This window comes from Acanthochromis polyacanthus, chromosome 12 (assembly GCF_021347895.1).
Source record: "Acanthochromis polyacanthus isolate Apoly-LR-REF ecotype Palm Island chromosome 12, KAUST_Apoly_ChrSc, whole genome shotgun sequence".
Classification (NCBI taxonomy): Eukaryota; Metazoa; Chordata; class Actinopteri; family Pomacentridae; genus Acanthochromis; species Acanthochromis polyacanthus.
The window spans coordinates 36,327,888-36,349,287 of NC_067124.1; the positions used below are offsets into that span (position 1 = coordinate 36,327,888).

At 40.0% G+C, this 21,400-nt stretch overlaps 1 protein-coding gene across 5 annotated transcripts in view; it reads right to left on the reverse strand.

The window, feature by feature from the left end:
• Positions 1-21,400, reverse strand: part of ptpn3 (protein tyrosine phosphatase non-receptor type 3) — a 39,495-nt gene that overhangs the window by 966 nt on the left and 17,129 nt on the right. For 2 of the 5 annotated variants that reach the window (XM_051957406.1, XM_051957407.1), the window contains exons 8-25: positions 21,114-21,231; positions 20,954-21,041; positions 20,786-20,874; positions 20,641-20,704; positions 18,930-19,132; positions 18,707-18,832; positions 16,820-16,981; positions 15,602-15,689; positions 15,445-15,522; positions 15,307-15,363; positions 12,901-13,057; positions 12,621-12,796; positions 11,267-11,357; positions 9,093-9,154; positions 8,845-8,991; positions 8,139-8,267; positions 4,004-4,149; positions 3,787-3,922 (exon numbers count right to left, since the gene is read on the reverse strand). In XM_051957406.1, the coding sequence (XP_051813366.1) occupies positions 3,787-3,922; positions 4,004-4,149; positions 8,139-8,267; positions 8,845-8,991; positions 9,093-9,154; positions 11,267-11,357; positions 12,621-12,796; positions 12,901-13,057; positions 15,307-15,363; positions 15,445-15,522; positions 15,602-15,689; positions 16,820-16,981; positions 18,707-18,832; positions 18,930-19,132; positions 20,641-20,704; positions 20,786-20,874; positions 20,954-21,041; positions 21,114-21,231 (2,117 nt within the window). Of the gene's footprint in view, positions 1-3,786; positions 3,923-4,003; positions 4,150-8,138; positions 8,268-8,844; positions 8,992-9,025; positions 9,155-11,266; positions 11,358-12,620; positions 12,797-12,900; positions 13,058-15,306; positions 15,364-15,444; positions 15,523-15,601; positions 15,690-16,819; positions 16,982-18,706; positions 18,833-18,929; positions 19,133-20,640; positions 20,705-20,785; positions 20,875-20,953; positions 21,042-21,113; positions 21,232-21,400 lie in introns of those variants that run through there. The other 3 variants (XM_051957409.1, XM_051957408.1, XM_051957410.1) reach the window with 3 other exon arrangements.

Genomic DNA, 21,400 nt, shown 5'->3' on the forward strand with positions numbered 1-21,400 from the left:
CGTTATTTCCTCAGTAGAGCTGCATCGGTTAGACCCAGACGTATAGATGTGGGGTTAAATGACATGAAAAATAATCTAATAATGTAGTATTATGGATATTTTGGTAGATATTGCCACATTAGTAACAGTTTTTGCATCTCTTAGCCACCAAAAATACGTCATGATCTATATTTGCTGTTTTATTTTTTCTTGTTTCTGTGGAAGATAATTTGCAGGCAGAGGCATCTGTGGAGCACCAGAATGTGTAATTTAACCCTCGTGTCGTCCTGCAGGTCAAAATTGACCCGTATTAGTTTGAAAATGTGGGGAAAAAAAGATTCTGACAGTGAAACTTCTGATGTCCACATTTTCAACATTTTCAGGGAAATCTTTGAACATTTTTTGGTGGAAAAAAAAGAAATGATAAAAAGGTTTCGTAAGAACATTCACAAAAAAATCAACCAAAATCCAGTGAAATTAGCTGGATTTTGGTTGATGTTTTTTGTGAATGTTCTTAAAGAAAATAGAGCCAATAAAACCACTGAATGAACTACTTTTAACTGGCAGTGTATATGTTTTAAAAATGCAGTAATTTTCCCAAGAAGGCTTAAATAACTCTATTTGGAAAGAATTGATCACTGGGGGGGATTTAGAATTTTATAGGGGAGTGTATCTGCATCAGAAATGTTAATAAATTTTAAAACAAATCCATTTGGAGTTCCTCTCATACGACGAAAAGCCGAAAGAGTTTCCAGCTTTGGATGACATTCAGACCTGGCTTTGCATTCGTCCTACAGAGCTCTGTGCTGCTGATTTAAATGGACAAACAAATGAGACGTGTCGCCTGGTGTGGACTCAACACACCGCTGACGGAAAACCTGTTTTACGTCGACATCAACCTTTCTTTTGCCAAAATATTTCCATGCAACTGATTCGCTTTTGCAACTAAATCTTCCTTTTTTTGCATGTCTCTCGCCTGCATATCAACAAACTCCACGTCTTGTAAATAAAAGGTTTAAAAAAGCCTCCAAGAACAACTTGAATTAGACGAAATGATGTTCTATGAGACTTACATTGTGGATTAGTCATCAAAAATGAGATTCCTTTGGCGTCAAGCTGCAGAAACAGTTGTAATGTGTTGTGTTGAAGTTAATTTGCCTAAACTAACATCACAATGTTGATGCTGAAAAACCACACGTGCAGCTCTAGAACACACTATCTCTAGCTGCGTTTCCATTACCCTTAGATATGCGTAAAATGTAAATAGCGCAATCAGGGCCGGCCCTAGGACTTTGGTGGCCCTAAGCAAGATTTTTTTTGTGGCCCCAAAACATGCACAGGGCAACTACCAAATCACGTGCACAGCTTGTAATTGGGTTAAAACACACATGCACATGATTAACAGCAAATATTTATTTTTAAAAAAAATGTATCCCAGACAGGGACAAAATGCAAATCACACACTTATTGTGGTGTGGCCCCCTCTAGTGTATGTGGCTATAAACAACGGCATAGAGTGTTTATGCCAGCGGCCGGCCCTGAGCGCGATAAAAAACTGGTAAGAGAAACACCTCAATTTCGAAAAAGGACTAAAACATCGCTAAAAAGCTTTTACGCTCTCATGAGGTGGTTTTTCAGACGTTTCGATATTGAAAAATATCGCAAAAGCGCAATGGAAACACTTTTTCCGCAATTATACGTCACCGGACGTGACGTACCTGGTCACATGACCAGTCCTCTTGGAGTAAACATGGCGCGGTACGTGTGGACAGAAGAGGAGACCGAGACTTTTCTTGCCATTATTCTTGAGAAAAACATCACTGCCATACTAGACAGCAAACAGCAGAGGAATGCAGAGTGTTATAAGGAGATAGGAGTGGAAATGAGGGAGAAAGGGTTTGATATTTTACGAGAGTTACGATGCTTCTGCCCAGAACAACCTTCAATGGAAACACGTTCAAAGCGCAAATATGCTTTGTCGAAATTTTAGAAATACTGCTTTTATTTTGCGAAAAACTGTAATGGAAAAGCAGCTACAGGGCTCATAGAGATATTTGAAAAGATTGTGAGAAGAGCCACAATGCTGGAAAGGCTAAAAATGACAGCAGGAAAAGTCCAAACAGTGTGATACAACTAAAAGCTCCTCAGTGGACCTTTTGGCGAGACTGTTTTGCCAATTTTGCGTCTAGAAACCGTTTTCTAATGTCTCTGTGTGCAAGGAAGGAGTCAGAAAGTGCTGCAAGACGGACTTCATGGGATTCTGGAAAAATAAATAAATAAGCAGAATAAAGCCCGCCTTATCCCCAACATAAAAGGACGCCCTCTGACTGAGCATGTTTCCATTACTGACACACAAACACGCAGCGATGAGGGACACCTGAGGAAGCGTTCCATCAGCACAAAAAACATCAGAGAGACGGAGCCTCGGCGAGCAGATTGAAAATAAGGGTGATGGTGGCAGCAGCCGAGGCCCGGGAGAGCTGCCACGTCCCCGGCTCAACACTTTCCCTCGACAGCCACCGCCGAGGTGCTACAGAGCCTCGTCAGCCTGCTGCTCATCATCGGTGAAGAGAATTAATGAAGGTGAACGGCGTCGGGGCGGTGCGGAAATCTGTGACTTTGAAAAGGTAATCGCAGCGAGCCGCCTTCCTGCGTCTCACTGCGAGCCGGAGGTTTCAGAGTTTTAACAAACACCACTGTCAAATCTTACTCCTAATAAAATACTTCTCTCTGCGCTTGACACAATTCTTCAGAACGAGACGTGACGCAAGGGCGGCGAATGAATTAGACATCAGACGCACGAAGCAGCCGGAGTTCAAGAAAAGCAGAGAGCAATCGCAGACCATGAAGAGCTCTTGTTCTGCACTGGAAAAAATGCTCCTCTCAAACCAAGAAAAAAAATTATTTCAAGGAACTTTTACCTTGAAATAAGTGAAAAAAAACCTGCCAATAGAATAAGTGAAAAATGATTTCTTGAAATGAGATATGATATTGTGAATATTGAGATCTCAAAATTAGCTGAGAAAACTTATTTTAAGCTCTATTTTACCAGGATTGTCAAGCTTAGGTGTCTAAAAAGAAGCCGACATGCAGTTTTTCACTCAAAAATAGATTATCGCTTTCATGTAGCCTCCTAATTTGAGATGCATTAACCCTCCTGTTGTCCTCATTTATGGGCATTTGCAGAATGCAAAATTGCAAAAATTCCAATAATTCCTCAAAAGTTTTCCTTAAAAGTTTTATTTTTAAAAAATCCCCCAAATTTGGCAAGAAAATTCTTGTAAATATTGTCAAAAAATGAGTAAAAATCTTTTTTAAAAAATCCTAAAAATATCTAAAGTGATTCCATACATATCAGTAAAATTTCTAATATTTTCTTTAAGAACATTCAGATAAAAATCAACCAAAATCCAGCGAAAGTCGCTGGATTTTGGTTGATTTTTATGTGAATGTTCTTAAGAAACCTTTTTAACATTTTTTTTCCACGAAAAAATGTTAAAAGATTTCCCAAAAATGTTGAAAATGTGGACATCAGAAGTTTCACTGTGAAAATATTTATTTTTTCCACATTTTCAAGCTTTAAACCGAACCAATTTTGACCTGCAGGACGACGCGAGGGTTAAAACAAGATAATTTCAAGATTGTTTGACTTAAGATATTTAAGATGTGCTGTCTTAAAACAAGTCCCTCCATCTTGCTGAAATGTCTCTTGTTGAGTGAATTCATTTTAAATCAAGTGGGATGAGAGATTTTGACTAAAAAAAGACAAGCAGACTTGGTAAGATTTGGGAGCATTTGTCTCTGTACCGTGGTCTGGACCATCATGGCTCGCTGATCCCTCACTGTTTTGACGATGTCCAGCGGGAACACCGGCCGACCCTCGTCCAGCAGAGTCAGCGCCGTCTCCATGGTGATCAGAACACCTGTCCGTCCGATCCCGGCGCTGGAAACGTGATGGAAAACAAACAGTGAGCGAATGCGGGAGACGAGGGCCTCGGTGGGAAGCGGTCGGTCGAAGACTTACCTGCAGTGAACCATCAGCGGTTCGTCGCCCCGCCGCCGCTCCCTCACCGAGCCGACGAACAGCAGGAAGTCCGAAGGGTCGTCGGGGACGCCGTGGTCCGGCCAGGCGACGTACTGCAGGTGTGTGACGGCTCGTTCCTCGCCCAGCTGTACAAACACGAGCACAAAAAGACACACAGCAGAGCCACGTAATGAGGGATAATTGCAGTGTTGCATAAGCAGCATTCAGCATGATAAATGTGCAGCCTTCAGGTAATACAGTATTCAGTGTACCCCTGTGCAATATCACTTCAGTGTCAAATGAGTCTAAATCATATAATCTCCCAATAACTGCAGCATCTCTAAGCTGAACTGTGGAGTATTTGCTCTTATGAACATAAAAAAACAAAGACTTTAGAAACAGAATATTAAAAATCCAGGCCTGACGGTAGAAACTCAATACAACAAAAGTGAAAACATTTACGATCTCCAGTTGGCTAAACTGCATGAACACGGTTCTAAAATGAGCTGTGAACATCAGAACTTTTCTCCGCTTTGGACCGATGGACTGTCTATGTCTGCATCATGGCTCCACATGGAAAAGAACAGAGAGGAACTGGAAAATCTCACTGTCAGACTTCACAGAGATGGAAAATGATACAGGAAGATCAACTAAAAGTCAGTAGAAACACAGTGTCAGCAGCAATCAGGAGGTATAGAAGGAGTCATAGTAGCACTAATCATGGCTGCAGTGGTCGTCCTCCTAAAACGACTCCACAGACAGTGAACTACTTTCACAATCTAGCTCTGAAAAACAGACAGCAGCTGCTTCAGACTTGGCAAAGGGGTTATCAATGAGAATCAGAGTTTCTGTAAAGCTCAGACAGTGTGAAGAACAGTTTAGAACATCAACCTCTACGGATGGAAGCCAAGAAAAGCAAAACCCTTGCTTGACTATATTGGTTCAAAACTTCCAGATGAAATGTGCAGAAAAGCATGAAAAGAAGCCTGATGAGTGTTGGGAGAACATTCTTTGGTCAGATGAAGATAAATCTGTTGGGCTCAGATGGAGTCCAGCATGTTTGGTGTGAACCTGACCAGGACTACCACAGTGGATGCACAGTCCTGACAGTGAAGCATGGAGGTGGGAATGTGATGATATGAGGCTACATGAGTGTAAAAGATGTTGAGGAGACGACATTTATAGACGAATGTGTGTGGATAAACTAAAATACTGTCTGACAAAAAGCTGGAAGAAGAGGAATATTAGCAGGAGAAACATCTAAAGAAATAAATCAGGAGTTTCTAAAGAAGTGAAAACTGTGATCAAGTATGTGGCCTGACTTAAATCTACTAAAACACCTACTAAAATAGTCAACAGAACGGCAGAACATCTGAGCAGAAATTTGAATTTGAATGAGAGATCTAAAGACCTCTGTTTCATTTAATTCCCACTGGGGGTCCTGTATTTTTAACCCTCCTGTTGTCTTCATTTAAGGGCACAAAAAATATTGTTTCCTTGTCTGAAAAAAATCCAAAAATTAATCAAAAAAAAAAATGTCCCCAAATTTCTGAAAATTTGCAAAACCTTCAGGAAGAATAATCCAATAATTCCTTAAAAGTTTCCCTTAAAAGGTTTATTTAAAAAAATAAAAATCCTCCAATTTGGGAAGAAAATTCTTGTAAATATTTTTTAAAAAATGAGTAAAAATCTTCCAAAAGATAAGTAAAAATATCTAAAGTGATTACATATATATATATCAGTAAAACGTCTAATATTTTTTAAGAACATTCACACAAAAAAAATCCACCAATCCAGTGAAATTCGCTGGATTTTGATTGATTTTTTTGTGAATGTTCTTAAGTAACACTATTAACATTTCTTTTTTCTCCAAAAAAATGTTCAAAGATTTCCCAAAAATGTTGAAAATGTGGACATCAGAAGTTTCACAGTGGAAACATATCTTTTTTTCCCACATTTTCAAACTTTAAACCGGGTCAATTTTGACCCGCAGGACGACACGAGGGTTAATAAAGTAAATCTGAACTGGTCGCTTTTTATTTGACATAACAGCAATTTCCGACTGCTCAATTTAGAAGCAAAAAGCGTAAATAATCCGACATTAAAGCGAGCTTACACAGGACTCCTAATGTGTACTGTACATCGCTCTGCAGGCTCTAATTTTATTCAGCTCAGTGGAAAAACAGACCAAAACATGCACGTGAGCAGTAGGTGAGATTAGGACATGGAGAGAGATAAAAACAGGTGGAGGGAGGAAAAGACCAGAGCTGGAAAAAAAGTGAAGGCAGGGAGCAGAATGGCTGAGTTTAGAGTTTCTAATGGGCATGTGGCCTGTGACTCCATGCAGGGATTAACTCGCTCGGCCAGAGGAACAGATGGGCAACACAGCAGTATCCGCATGTGTGCATCAAACTTCATGCCTCCTTGAGCCCTATCTGTTTATTTACCTTTTCGCTGTGGAAATTAGCACAGAGGACGCCTCTGATCTGATATTACAACCAAACAAATAAAGGCCTCGGAAGCACACCTGCCCACTCGTACCTATGTTAAAATCGTTAACACGCCTGTGCCTGCCCACGCAACCGCCCACACAGAAGTAACTGCAGTTAATTTGCCAGGAGTCGCTGCAGCCCGCGGTGAGCTCCGTAACGTGGCATATGGACAAACACGGTACATGTCACTGAACATGCAAAGAGGAAAAGCTGCGTGTTGTTGGACCGGTCGGGTCATGATCATGTTGACACAAAATCTGATTAATGCGCCAAATGTTTTCTCAAATAATGGTTTGACCTACACTTGTAAAAAAAATGCTAAAAATCAATGAAAATCTGGCGGGAAAGTGCCAGAAAGAGGGTGTTAAAAAAAACTGTAGAAAACTCAAAACAATAGAGGAAAACATCAGTGATTTATAGAAGAATAATACAGCTTAAATACAGTAAAACAGCATGACGTATATGCTTACCTTCTGACAACTGCATGATTTTTTAACACCGATGTGGACGAGACTAAAATTTCGTTGTATTATTGTACAAAAGTATGACTGTGCAATGACGATAAATATTTATCTTATCTCTTATGTTATGATCATACGTTGTAAAAGAACAAACTACTGTTTTTAATTTTAGACTTCAAATGTGGACGTTATGTACAATTCAGTTTACGATCATATTAAAACAAAGAAAATAGAAACATTTTCACGTTTGAGAAGCTTAAAGAAAATAATGTTCAAATGCAGTATTTTAAAAATTACTTAAATGATGAATCGATCATCAAACTACGTGATCAACCACTAATCCGGTCTGATATTCTACGTTTTTCCGACTATGGGTTGAATAAATGTCTTCAAAAAATGTACTACTTTAAGAATAAATGAAGCTATTTGAAAAAGTTTTATGTCGGATTTTCAGTTAAACTTTAACGGAGACGGAGCCTCTGTGGAGTTATGCTACACTCGGCGTACGTTTGTTTGTCTGTCTGTCTGTCTGTCAGCAACATTACTCAAAAATGGACTAACGGATTTGGATGGAATTTTCAGGGAAGGTCAGAACATCATCATAACATCTCACATCGCCCATTTCACGTCAACATCTAAACGGTGCACAGTGTTGCTCTGCAGTGTTGTGTTTTTGTGAAATTTTCTTGCCAAACTTGGGGGATTTTTTTAAAAATTAAACTTTTGAGGACTTATTGAAATTTTCTTCTCGAAGGATTTGCAAATTTTCAGAAATTTGGGGATTTTTTTTGCTGAATTTTTTGGATTTTTTTCAGACGAGGAAACAATATTTTTTGGTGTTCATAAATGAGGACAACAGGAGGGGGGGAAGTTATTCTCTCGTTTTTCACTGTGAAGCACTTTGGTCACCCTTTGGGCTGTTGTAAAGAGCTATGGAAATAAACTTTGATTGATTGATATAAATAATAAAATGAATATAAGGCTTTGTGGCTTTCCGTCTAACGTGGGGAAACCGAACTCCCACGATAGACGAAGGACCGCTGTGGTCGTCATTTATCTGGCGCTGGAGCTGACCGCTGTGAGGAAAAATGAAACTGCTTGGAATTCAGAGGGTCAAAACAAAGACCAGAACAGACAAAGTCACTGTTGATTGACTGAACAATCAGTGCAGCTCTACTGTACCTGTGTGTGCGTCAGGGTGAACTGTCGCGTCACGTACGCCAGGTTACACTCCTCCGAGTGACACTTCACCCTCATGGGCCCGTAGTCCTTCACTTCTGGCGGATGCGGCCAGTACTGGTGGCACTTGGTCTGCAAAAGAGCGTGACATCAGCAGCGAATTAAATTACTTCTGACATTAGTCACTGCTTGGAGGACGCTCGGCCCTGCTGCTGCTAAGAGCTGCTCTGAAGAAGGAATCAAAACTCAGCAGCTTGCTGCGTTCCACCCGGCAGCTCGAGGAACAATTCATCAGCAGCAGGATGCAAACTCAGGACACTCGTCGAATATCAGGAAAACGATCAATTAATGAGAACATCTGGTTACCAAGCAACAGGCAAGCTGAGACGGAGACACGCTTGTTCAGCGAGACCTCGATACCTCGCTGCCTCTGCGTCTTCACCCTCGAATTATTTATCTCATCGGCATCCGGCTCACACGTTACATTTAGCGATTCTCTGCGCCGTGAAACCCTGTAATTACTCACAACTGTGCCAGCTGATCGTTTCTGTGTGCAAACATCTCGGCCGTGGCTCCTAATAACAGTAATCAGGCCTCAAATTAAACACGAAGCAGCATGTAGTAATCACTGCATCGCTCCTGCTGAGTTGTGTAACTCCCAGTGTTTCCCCGTGACAGGATGTAAAGTAAAATACAAAGTTGTGGATACCCGTCCCCGCTCTGTTAGCGTCGTGAGCATGATGATGGTGTGAGTCTGCTGCTCCCAAACCGTTTGCCAAAAGTGAGTGCAGGTCTGAGGCAGCGGGCCCTGAGCGGCAACGTAACGCAAACACACACCAGACACAGGGGGCGCCACCTACAGAGACACACAAACGCACACAAACACACACACAGGATGAGTTCACGGAGGACGTCGGACAGCGACGACACACACGGCTGGATGTCTGAGGCGTTCACCGTGACGTGGCTGGCGTTGATGTAGTCCTCCTGACCCTGCAGCACCACCCTGGTGGCGTCGTCTGAAAGGAAGAAGGTCGTTAGCGGGACTGTCAGAACCAGCCAGCTAAATTTCACCAAGACCCGCAGCAGAGAGGCTCTGGATCAAGGTTAGAAAGGAGGGATGGAGGGCTGGGGAAGCGCCAGAGGGGAGCGAGACGGAGCCAAATTTACACTCTGAACCCCAAAACACACAGGTGAGCTTGGAAGGCGAGTTGTTTTTGAATAAAGCACCAAAATTACATCATTTATCAGAGCAAGAAACTGTGAAAACCAAAATATTTTGGGGAATTTCAACTTTCCAACAGTTCTTTAACTAATCATGTGCCATAAGTGGTCACATCAGGAAAAATAACCAAATCTAAACTTAAAATATTGTAATATTTCATCAAAATCATGCCTTATTTTTAAAAAAACACCAAATATGAACCATTTGCTCTAATTAGATTCCATAAAAAAACTAAAAAATTTGCACTCTTTGGTACGCACTGTGGTGCCATTAATGACTGAGCTGCCATCAGCAGTCATGTGAAAAAAATTCTGGGACGATTCGGTTGAACTGCAGGCAGTGTTTACACAGAGCAGAGAGAAGGAAAGTATGTAAGTAGTAAAACATCGACTGAAAAATAAAAATACATAGAATGTAGTGTCACCATTTTTTCACTTTTTTGGGAAAATGCTGCTTATGTTAATTCCATTTTTTCCCCAATTTTTGCTAAATACTAAAAGAAATTCAACATTTACTTATTCATTTTTACGATTTATAGGAGTAGAGTGTGTAATAATGCACAAAAAACATTTCTGAGTTCTGTTTCCTTCTTCATGGTTTTTCTGTTTCCACAGAGGTGCAGGACTTTTTATTGCAGTGAAAAATGAGCCAATACTGAGGAAAAATGTGACAGGAGCAGAAGTTTAAAGATCTCAAAAATGGTTGTTGTGACACTTTTCAAAGTAATAAATCATAAAAAAAGAAAAGCTGAATTTGTTTGATTATTTTTTTTCACAAAAATTAAGAAAACCTGGATTCAATATGTACAGTATTTTCCATGTGCTCAGAAGTTGGCTCTGCATACTACAGATACTTCACTATTTACATGTTTGATTTGTTTCCTCACATTTCCTCTTTGCTTTGTGTAAACACTGCCTGCAGATCATCTGAAAAGTCCCTGCATTTTGGTCATGTGACTCTTGGTTTCAACAAAGTCACTCATAAAATTCTGGATGCACCAAGGAGCAGAGATTTTTTTGTTTTTGACAGAATCTGAATAAAGCAAATGGTTTATTTTTGGCAAATTTTTGAATGGGACCTGTAGAGTTAAGGGATTTTGATGAAATATCGCAATTTTTTTGCTTAGATTTGATTAATTTTCATCATGAAACCACAAAGGACACATGAGTAGTTCAAAGATCAGCTGTACAGTAAAAATTCACAGATTTTTCTTTCTTTTTTTTTTTTTTTACAATTTCCGGCTCTAATAAATAGAGAAATTTTGGCAAAGTTTTAAATACAACATGGTTGAATCAAACAGTCACCTTTAGCTTATTTTACACCCAGAAATGACTCAAATCCGTGACAAACTTAGATTTATAGCAAACTTTTTCTTGAATAATAGGCTTTTTCTACTTAGAAATGACATAAACAAGTGATAAAAGTCAGTAAAACATTGTGTTAGTGACAAATTTGGCAATTTCTGTTTTGCTTTTTTACATTTTAATAAAAATTATTCTGATTCTAGCTGCCGTTGGGTTTTCCGGGTTCAGATGGTGTAAAATAAATATATTAGCTATGAAGGTTTCTCTACCAGCATCCTTCTGTTGCCTTACTTGCAACAAAAGTGCTGCTTTCTGGTGCAACAATTCTTCATCAGTGCTCTGTATTCTAACAACCTGTTTCTCTGAGCTGACATAGATGGCATTTTGTGCAGAAGGAGAGTCACATGGTGTTTTTCTGGAGCTCACTCAGAGCCCGATGAAGAAAATCTGGTCCACAAAGACAGCTAATAACTGTTCGTTATCTCTGATGGAGGTGTCAGATTCTGCGCTTGTGTTGAGCTTCCTCCGTCGTGCCCCCCTCGGGCAGCAAAGAGACAAACAGCAGGACACAAGCAAACAGATCAGTAATGAGGCAAACTCACAAGGCAGAACATCCTTATATCGATTCTTGTCCATGTTCTCAGGCAGCCGAGCGCAGCTGAGCGTCATGCCGGGCTTCCTCCTGTATAAATTCTAGAAATTACAGCCACGCAAACACACACAGACAGAAATTATTTCATTCTAACGTCGTCCGAGTGAAGATTAGGGCCAACATCTGTCAGGAACTCAACCTTTAAAAGGCTCATTACGACAACTAAATCCCGCTTAAAGAGAATAAAAAGGCCCCCATTTGTACTTTAACCCTCCTGCTGTACTCATTTATAGGCAGCAAAAAATATTGTTTCCTTGTCTGAAAAAAATCCAAAAATTCAGCAAAAAAAATTCCCAAATTTCTGAAAATTTCCAAAATCTTAAGGAAGAAAATTTCTAAAAGTTTCCCTTAAAAGTTTTATTTTAAAAAAATCCCCCACATTTGGCATGAAAATTCTTGTAAGTATTTTTTTAAAAAATGAGTAAAAATCTTCCAAACAAATCCAGAAAATATCTGAAGTGATTACATACAAACCAAAATACTGACTGACAAGAAGCTGGAAGAAGAGGAATATTCCAGCAGGAGAATCATCTAAAGAAATAAATCAGGAGTTTCTAAAGAAGTGAAAACTGTGACCAAGTATGTGGCCGGACTTAAATCTACTAAAACACCTTTGGGGTCGATTAACAGCTACAAAAGAAATAGTCAGCAGAATGGCAGAACATCTTGGCAGAAATCTGAATTTTAATGAGAGATCTAAAGACCTCTGTTTCATTTAATTCCCACTTGGTGAGGTGGATTTTTAACCCTCCTGCTGTCTTCATTTACAGGCACCAAAAAATATTGTTTGCTTGTCTGAAAAAAAAAATCCAAAAATTTCATCAAAAAAAAATTCCAGATTTCTGAAAATTTGCAAAACCTTCAGGAAAAAAATTCCAATAATTCCTTAAAAGTTTCCCTTAAAAGTTTTATTTAAAAAAAATCCTCCATATTTGGCATGAAAAGTCTTGCAAATATTTTCAAAAAATGAGTAAAAATCTTATAAAAAATTCATAGAAATATCTAAAATGATTAAATATATATCAGTAAAACGTCTAATATTTTCTTTAAGAACATTCACAAAAAAAAATCTACCAAAATCCAGCAAAATTCGCTGGATTTTGGTTGATTTTTTTATGTGAATGTTCTTAAGAAACATTTTGACATTTCCTTTTTCCACCAAAAAATGTTCAAAGATTTCCCAAAAATGTTGAAAATGTGGACATGAGAAGTTCCACTGTGAAAATATTTTATTTTTTCCACATTTTCAGAATTTAAAACGGGTCACTTTTGACCCGCAGGACGACACGAGGGTTAATAACTACCTCAAAGTGGAAACACAGCGTGCCAGACTGGATGCCTCTCTCCAGCTGTCTCATCGATTCCTCCAGAGTCGCGACCCGCTCCGCCTGGCCAGGTGACCGCGGCTTCTCCTCCTGTGATTGGACGTTGAGCGTAAGGGCGGGAGGCAGCTGCAGCAGGGGCGCCGCCCGGCCGGGACCTGGGTGGGAAGGACAGTTCAAGGCTGCGATGAATATTCATGGCAACATGTCAGGCCGAGCGGCTCGCACGCTGCTTCAGCTGTTTCCTTCCTCCGACACAAACCTTTGCGTCTGATGAGCAGCGCCAGCTCGCGGGAGTGAGACTCCCTGCTGGCTCGTATGAACATCACCACCTGATCGTGAGTGTGTTCAGAAATGTCTCGACCGTTGATGAGCACCACCAGGTCGCCCTCCAGGAGTTTGGGTTCACATCGACCAGCCTGCAGACGCACAAGGAACAAACTGCAGCTCAGAAACACCAAACGGTCACTTTCATCTGATTTTACACCCAAAAATGACTTATATCTGTGTCAAACTCTGATTTATAGTGAACCTTTACTTGAATAATATTATCTTTTTGGATAAAAATGACAAACAAATCACAAAAAGGACAGTAAATATGGATACATTTTGCCATTTCTGTTTTTCTTTTCTACATTTTTATAAAAATACCACATTTAAAATCTATTCTACGGTGGCCGACAAGGGCATACGCGCCGCAAACAAAAAAACGCAATACAAACGATCAAAACGCTGCAAACACAGGAATGACGCAAACCCAAAAACACATAAAACAAATGCAAAAGAGAAATGCTGCAACAATAAAACGATGCATTCACAGAAACGCTGCAAAAGCAAAAACACACAAACCGACAAAACAAATGCAAAAGGGAAATGCTGCTTACAAACCCCGAAACAACTGCAAGAAAGAGACGCTGCAAATTCAAGGAAGGTCACCAGGCCACTAGGGGGAGCTGACCATACGGAAGGGACTGATCTTTTATACCGACAGGAAATACCCAGGAGGAAGTTCCAAAGAAGACAGCGGGATAAGAAAGTTTGCAAACACTTGGAGAGGAGAATAAAAAGGTATGTTTTCCCTTACGTCTTTTTTAAACACTCGGCCCTAGTCTCTTACAGTATTATCCAACAGCAGCAAATTTACGTAGCAAATATTAGCGTGCGTCTGTCTAGCAGACTGTTGCTAGGGACGCCGTTCTGATCGGTCAGCTCCCCCTAGTGGCCTGGTGACCTTCCGTGAATTTGCAGCGTCTCTCTCTTGCGGTTGTTTCGGGGTTTGTATGCAGCATTTCCCATTTGCATCTGTTTTGTCGGTTTGTGTGTTTTTGCTTTTGCAGCGTTTCTGTGAATGCATCGTTTTTTTTGTTGCTGCATTTCTCTGTTGCATTTTTTTTATGTGTTTTTGGGTTTGCATCATTGCTGTGTTTGCAGCGTTTTGATCGTTTGTATTGCGTTTTGGCCGTTTGTATTGCGCTTTTTTGTTTGCAGCGCGTATGCCCTTGTCGGCCACTGTACTATTCTGACTCGAGTTGCTAACAGTCTTTCTGCATGTCTCCATTTGGGTTGTGCTGAACGTTTCATTGCAGTTAAACGAGAATGTCCAGGTAAACCCCAGAATTATTAATCCTCATGCTAAATTTTGATTTACAGTAAATTTTTATGTGGCTAGTTGGTTTCTTCTGGAAAAAAATGACATAAACAAGTGACAAAATGGAGTAAACATTGTGATAGACCTGAATTTTGCCATTTTGGTTTTTCTTTTTTTTACGTTTTTTTATGGAAATACCAGAAATGAGATATTATAGTGTCTTAAAAAATGCTCTAGAACATTGAAGGAACCACCAGGAACATTTGGAATGAGAAAAAAGACTGGCAACAATTCCAAGGAGTATGACTTTTTCTAGACATTTCTCTCATTGCCACTAGATAGTTTCCACATACGCTGATGACACATTTCTATACATTCATGAAAAACTTTCTTTTGCTCTCTAGTTTTCAATATATTTTGGAGACATCTGCAGAGTTTATACATTTTTCCAGCATAAAAGTCACCACTGCACAGCTCTTGAACATTTGAAATGACATAAAAATGCATTTTTTCAACAACTACAAGGAGTATAAATCAGTTTGACCATGTATTTTTGGTATTATTGGTGTGAAAGTCCTTGGACTCATCGTGCTTCAAACTGTGGACACTGAAAACACTCTGATATGACTTTATAGACTTCAAATGTCTTCTGAGCAGCAACAATGTGAAACTGGAGGTTTCTACTGCATCAGCTCTTCTCAGTTTATAGTGTATTGGAATGCTCTAGACTACGGTGGAACTTCCAGGGAGCATTTAAAATGATATAGAAGCTGCATTTTCTCACAAAAAGCAACCATTTCAAGGGATCTGAAAAAATGTGGGCATGTATTTTACATAAAAATGTCAAAAAAAAAAAACCCAGAGAATTAGTTCAAATGCACCAATAACATCTCTAACACATTCTCTTTTGTCTTTTGTAAGTTTGTTTATGTAATTTCCAGCCAAGTCAAATACAAAAAAAAACATATAAAACAACCTTTAGCGTGGATAAGCTCGGGCTTGTATCTGCTCTCTGCATCCTGTGTTTACACATCATCACATTTCAACACAACCTGGAGACACAAGCACATCTGTTCTTACCGGAGAGTCGGGTTTGACGTGGGATATGGCCAGAGGCATCCTCTGGTCCACCCCGCCCTGAGGAGGAGTTAGAACATTTAACAGAGCAGCACAATGAAAGATCACATGATGCTTGTATGGAAGAAAACTCCGACCTACTTTGACATTGAAGCCAAACTTTCCCTCGTGGTCGGGGGCGATACAAATGAGCATCAGGTCCCCGTCGCCCAGAGCTCCCTGCACACAAATCAACACAAGGACACGCTGAGTTCATGAATGGACCTGAGCGATGAAACGTTCAGAGGCGATGATGGACCTTATCGTAGTGATGGGAGCCGTCCTCGTCTCCGATGCTGTCGTCAGCCGGCAGCGAATCCTCATCTGCTCCCCGGGTTCCAGAGAGGCTGGAAGACACGAAGTAAAGATGGAAATTATTCTGATTTGTTGAGCAGCAGATGGCTTCGTGGAGGTAATAGCACAAAAAAAGGACTGCTTTCATATTTTAATGTTTATTTCCAGACGGTTAAGATGCTTTAACTTAATTTGGGCAAGAACGTTCAAAGAGGAAAGAAGAGGAATTCGTGCTTACAGGTGAGTTGACTCAGCAGGGAGGATATTAAATCAGAAGAGTTGATTTACGTAAGAATAAACATTCAAAATCAATACAGAATGCTTGAGAGCTGCACTACATTATGTGTTTAGTGTTTTCCTTTAACAAAAATAAAGACATTTCCACCATAAACTGAAGCAGAACGGAAAGAAATTCACCAGAACACAAGACAAAAAAACATTTGACACTCAATTCATGAGAAAGAAAGAACGAAAGAAAGAACAAAAGAGAGAAAGAAAGAAAGAAATGCAAATTCACTGAAAAGAATATTCAAGATTTCACTGACAGGAGACTAAATATTTGAAAGTAATCCAGAATGTCTGAGATTATTGTTGCTTTATATTCCTGTTTCCCTTTACACAAATACACATTTCCACCATAAATATGAATAAAAAATAAAATGCAATAAAAAATACAAATACATTGGTACATAAAAATAAGTGGTTGGCACTCAAAATAAAAAAAGAAAGAAAGAAAGAAAGAAAGAGCTGCAAATTCAGCAAAAGGTTCTAGAAAGGAATATCCTGGTGGCTGAATTTGATGTTTTTCACCATAAATTAAGGCAGAAAAGGAACAAATTGATGCACAATAATTCACCAGAAAGAAAGAAAGAAAGAAAGAAATTCAAAAGTTCCACTGACTAAATAAAGTTAATTGACAGCAAAAGTTTTATTGTGGAGGAGCCCAGAAAAAAAAAAGACGTGAAAGAAAAAGCTTCAGAAAGTAAAACTTGAAAACAATACAGAACGTCTGAGAGCCTTAAGACAAGTGTTTCATTTTTGTATATACTGAACTGGCAACTGGTACCTTAAATTTGTGCTTTCCACCATGAATTGATGCAGAAAAGGAACAAACTGACCTTTAAAATGCAGATATTTCGGTGTTTGATGCTAAAAGTCAGTTTGTGCTGTAACTTGGACTCACCGGTGAGGCGAGACGTCTTCGTCTCCGTCTTTGCTGCTGGTCACCGAGGCTCTGTAGGTGTAGAAGACGTCCTCGCCCTCTGACATGTCCTTCAGCTCGTTGGTCAGCTCCACCGAGGACGGCCGAGGCTTACGGATGCCGTGACGGACCCGAGGGCTTCGCCTGAAACGACACAACGGTCAGATTCGGCATTGTGGTATGTGACAAAAATATCACAGCTCTTGTTGATGTGTGGACATAGATTTGAACATTTAGGGTATAAGAAGCGGTCTGGGCGTCCTCTTACAGGAAATCACGAGTATAAAACACCTGATTTCCCGCATTATGGTGAATTCTACGCATGTATTTGCACTTTTTTTTGTATCAGTTTATGGAGAAAATGTCTTAATTTATGTAATCAGCAGTAAAAACAAGTTTGAAGGTCCTTCTACAGGATATTTTAACATTGAACACTGAATTTCCTGTATTCTGGTGATATTTATGCACAAATTTGCACTTTTTTGCATCAATTTATGGCAAAAATTTCTTAATTTACGAAATCAGCAATAAAAAGGGGTTTGAAGATCCTTCCACAGGAAATTTTGAGCATCAAATACCTAATTTTGTAGCCTAACCGCGCTAGACAACCCACGGCAACGGATTTAATTCTCTGCCAGGGTGGGTCTAGTTACCCTCCATAAGGCTCGAGGCTGGATTCTCCTAAAACTGGCCGGACCAATCACCATGAAGTGTAGAGTCAGAAGGCGGGCGTAACGAAGTGACGACAGAGGCGTGACGATTCTGACAGAAACAACCGGCGCACAATAAACAGTTATCTTTCGACTCAGCTTTGGCCACAGCCCTTAAAGATTTGAAGCTAAAATTCAACTTGAAAGATAAACAAAGGACGGCACTGAAGTGTTTCATTGAGAAGAAAGACGTATTTGGACTTATGCCGACGGGATATGGCAAATCCTTAATATACCAGTTGGCTCCGCTGGTTGGGAAGCTAATGGGACTTAGCCACAATCCGCCGGTGCTCTAGGAACTACGTCAGCCTATTCGTTGCGCTGATTGGTTGTATACCTACCCAATTGCTGCAGAGTGATTTGAAAGACAACCTTTTAGCCCGCCTCCCTCCCTGTCGAGCGTTCCTAGACCCTTGTGTGTTAAGAGCTGGGTCTAGCGCGGCTAGGCTACTAATTTTGTGCATTCTGGTCAATGTTATGTACCGAATTGTTCCTTCTGTGCATCAATTTATGGTGGAAATGTCTTTATTATTGAAATCAGCAAAAAAAAGCGTGTTGAAGGGCCTTCCACAGGAAATTTAAAACATTTTACACTTAATTTCCTGAATTCTGGTGAATTTTGTGCTTCAATTTGTACACTTTTTTGTTTCAGTTTAGGGCAGAAATGTCTGAATTTGTGAAATCAGCAATAAAGGGGGGTGTGGAAGTATTTCCATGGGAAATTTTGAGCATAAAATAAATATTTTCTGCATTCTGGTAAACTTCTATGCACCAATTTGTAATTTTTTTCTGCATCAATTTATGGAGGAAATATTGTTATTTATGCAAAGACATTCATTATATTCCAGCAGGTGATAGTTCAGATATAACTGAATGTATGCAGTGTGTTATTTTTAAATATTTACTAACCTTTCTGTAGATCAGCTTTTCACAATTAATATATTTGGTGGATCACTGAAGTAAGCCTGACTGACATCATTATTATTTCTTTGTCAGGACAACATTTTCATAATTTCGTAACTTCTTCTTTCTTGCTCTCTTTTTGAGCATCAAGCGCTTATTTTTTCAAATTCTGCCAATTTTTTGCACCATTTTGTTCCTTTTCTGCACCAACTTAAGGTGGAAATGTTCGTTTTTATGAACCGATGTGTGTTCGTACCAGTTGGGGGTGGTTGGAGGAGATCTTGAGGGCAAACTCTTGGTCTCCAGATGTTCTGATGAAAGCGACCTCCTCAGCACCGGGTTCCACACCATCCCTCCGACCACACGCTGGCACACCGGACCGCTGCAAACCAACAATAAAAAACACAACATGTAAAAAAAAAAAAACGGTTGCATTTATGTGCAAAAACGAGACTAAACACGGCAACTGGAAGGCCCACCTCTCGGTTTTGGTGTTGCCGAGGCCCAGGTGCTGAGTGATGAGCTTCCTGTAGGACTGGACGGTGCTGTTGTTGTACTTTGGGCTCCTGGTGGTTCGGTTGGAGGAGAAGAAGGAGTGATGATCCACGCAGGACCTCCACAGGTTCTTACAGGTTTTAGGGCAGTGAAGCAGCAGAGACACCTCACAGTCCTGGGTCTCCCCCTGCAGAGTAAAGAGTTCAGGTTGACTTTAATAACATGTCTGCAACATCAAGTCTATTATGGAGCTTGAGCTACTCTTGTTACAGTTGCAGCTGGAAATAAAAACCGTCTGCTGATGTATTTTTATGACCTGTTACACTAAGAAATGTACGCTTCTTTTGCAAATAATGTCACCAGATGACTTGCAGATCTCTTTTTAGGCAGAATTAATCACTCTAGAACAACCTGGGTGATTTTGTTGGGGAGTACATCTGCATCAAACATAAAAAAAACATTTTAAAAAAAGCTGCAAAACATGGTCTGTAGTCTTTCTCATATGGTGCCAAAATCTACAAGAGTGTTTTTTCTTTGCGTGACATTCAGAGCCGGCTTTAAACTCGTCTTACAGAGCTTCGGTTCTTGGTAGAGCTGCATCAACACTATGATGTCCTGAAGGTAAATTAACTCCAACACATGATGCTGCAACTTTTTTGCTCCTTGATTCAAACAGAAAATTCACAATATTCACATCTTTCATCACTAGAGAGAGACGTCTGTCTGACAGAACATCTCTGATTTCTGGTTTCTTGGGTATTTTTTTTATTTAAAAAGACACAGAGTTTGTCATTTCCAGTGCCCTTCCCTATAAAATCACCACAGTTTTTGAAGAATAATTCATCCTAGTCAAAAATGAAGTCAACTGGTGTTTTCTTTTTTTTTTTAATTTGGAAAAAAAAAAACATATTGTATTGTCTTCCCAATTCAGAAATATTTAATCTACAACTCTTTCATTTTGCAATAAATCTTCCCTTTTGGTTTCATACCATATTTCCACAATTTCATTATTATACTCTTTTTTTTTTTTTTTTGCAGTACTCGTTTCCTCTCTGCTTCATGCAACTTTGCAAAGTGTAAGTTTGACAGAAAACTCCCAGAATTTTCCTCGCGTACCTGTCGGTCACAGCTGAGTCACTGATGGTTTCTCATTTACATAGAAAAGCGCAGAATTTTTTGTACTTTACAGAATTTGGTCCATGTTTAATATTGACACGTAGAACAGACATCACACATTTGAAAGCTTATATTTGGTTAATTTTCCCAACAGAAGTGCACAACACAGATGAGTAGTTCAAAGACGGTGGGAAAGTTGAAAATGTGGCAATTCTTGCTTTGATAAATGGTGTAATTTGGGCATTTTTTTTTAAAGATAAAATGTCTCTTTAAACTTGCTGGTGGATTTTGGGGATTAGAGGGTTAAGTCAGAGTAAAGGATGATCTATCAGACACATTTCTCTAACATATTAGTCACAGAAAAGGACAGCCATGTGAGCAAAACAGAAAAAGTTTGAGCTGATTTGCTTTACGTCGCAACACAACATCGATGCTAAAACAATACAGAGTGCAGGCCTTTCATGCACACTAAAAAAAACGGGACAATACTGTAGATAAAAACCTTAAATCAGAAATAAAACTGCATAAAGCCCCATGTTTCTGAAATATTAAGCACAAATAGCTTACAGAGGGACTCACATGTTTACGTTTGAGGTGTATCAGGAAGCGTTTCCTCTTGAATGAAATCTTGATGATGTTCCCCCTGCAAGGAAAGAACAAAACCGGTCAACAGCTGTTAAAATATTAAGAATAAAACCAAATAGTCAGCCGCATCTTCGCTTACCAGGGGAAGAAACTGGAGCAAATCATGTTGCAGAATATCGCGACGCCACTGGAGGCCAAACCCACCACGAGAGGAGCGCTGTTGGTGTCCTGGGAGACAAAAAAAATCAAGAAATGTGAAGAAAAATAACGGATGCAGAGGATGTAAGAGCGGTGGGAATCAGAATACCATGGCAGCGTGCAGCTCGACTCCGTACAGATCCAGCGTTCGAGCCGTGTTCAGGAAACACAACTCCGCCTCGCTCTGCTTCAGTCCTCTGTGAACAAAAACACACACAGTCAACAAAGCGGCCGCTTTTCATCTCAAAGTGGTGAGGAATTTGACTTACTTGTGCTGTGGATGCAGATCCTCCACTTTAGACAGGAAGTCTTCGTCCTGTTCGGGGATGAAGTGGCTTTTGGAGAGGTATCCGGGGAGTCTGGACGGACTGTGATCCCCTATCTCTGCTACAGGTGACGCAAACTCACACTGAGCATCGACACAAAACAAACACAAAAAAAAAAACAGCGGCAGCGACGGCTCCCGACATCCGGGGCGCTTTACGAGAGCTGATAATTGAGAGGATGGAGAGCGTCCTCGCAGGAATAATTACTCACGCAGCTATTATTGAGTGGT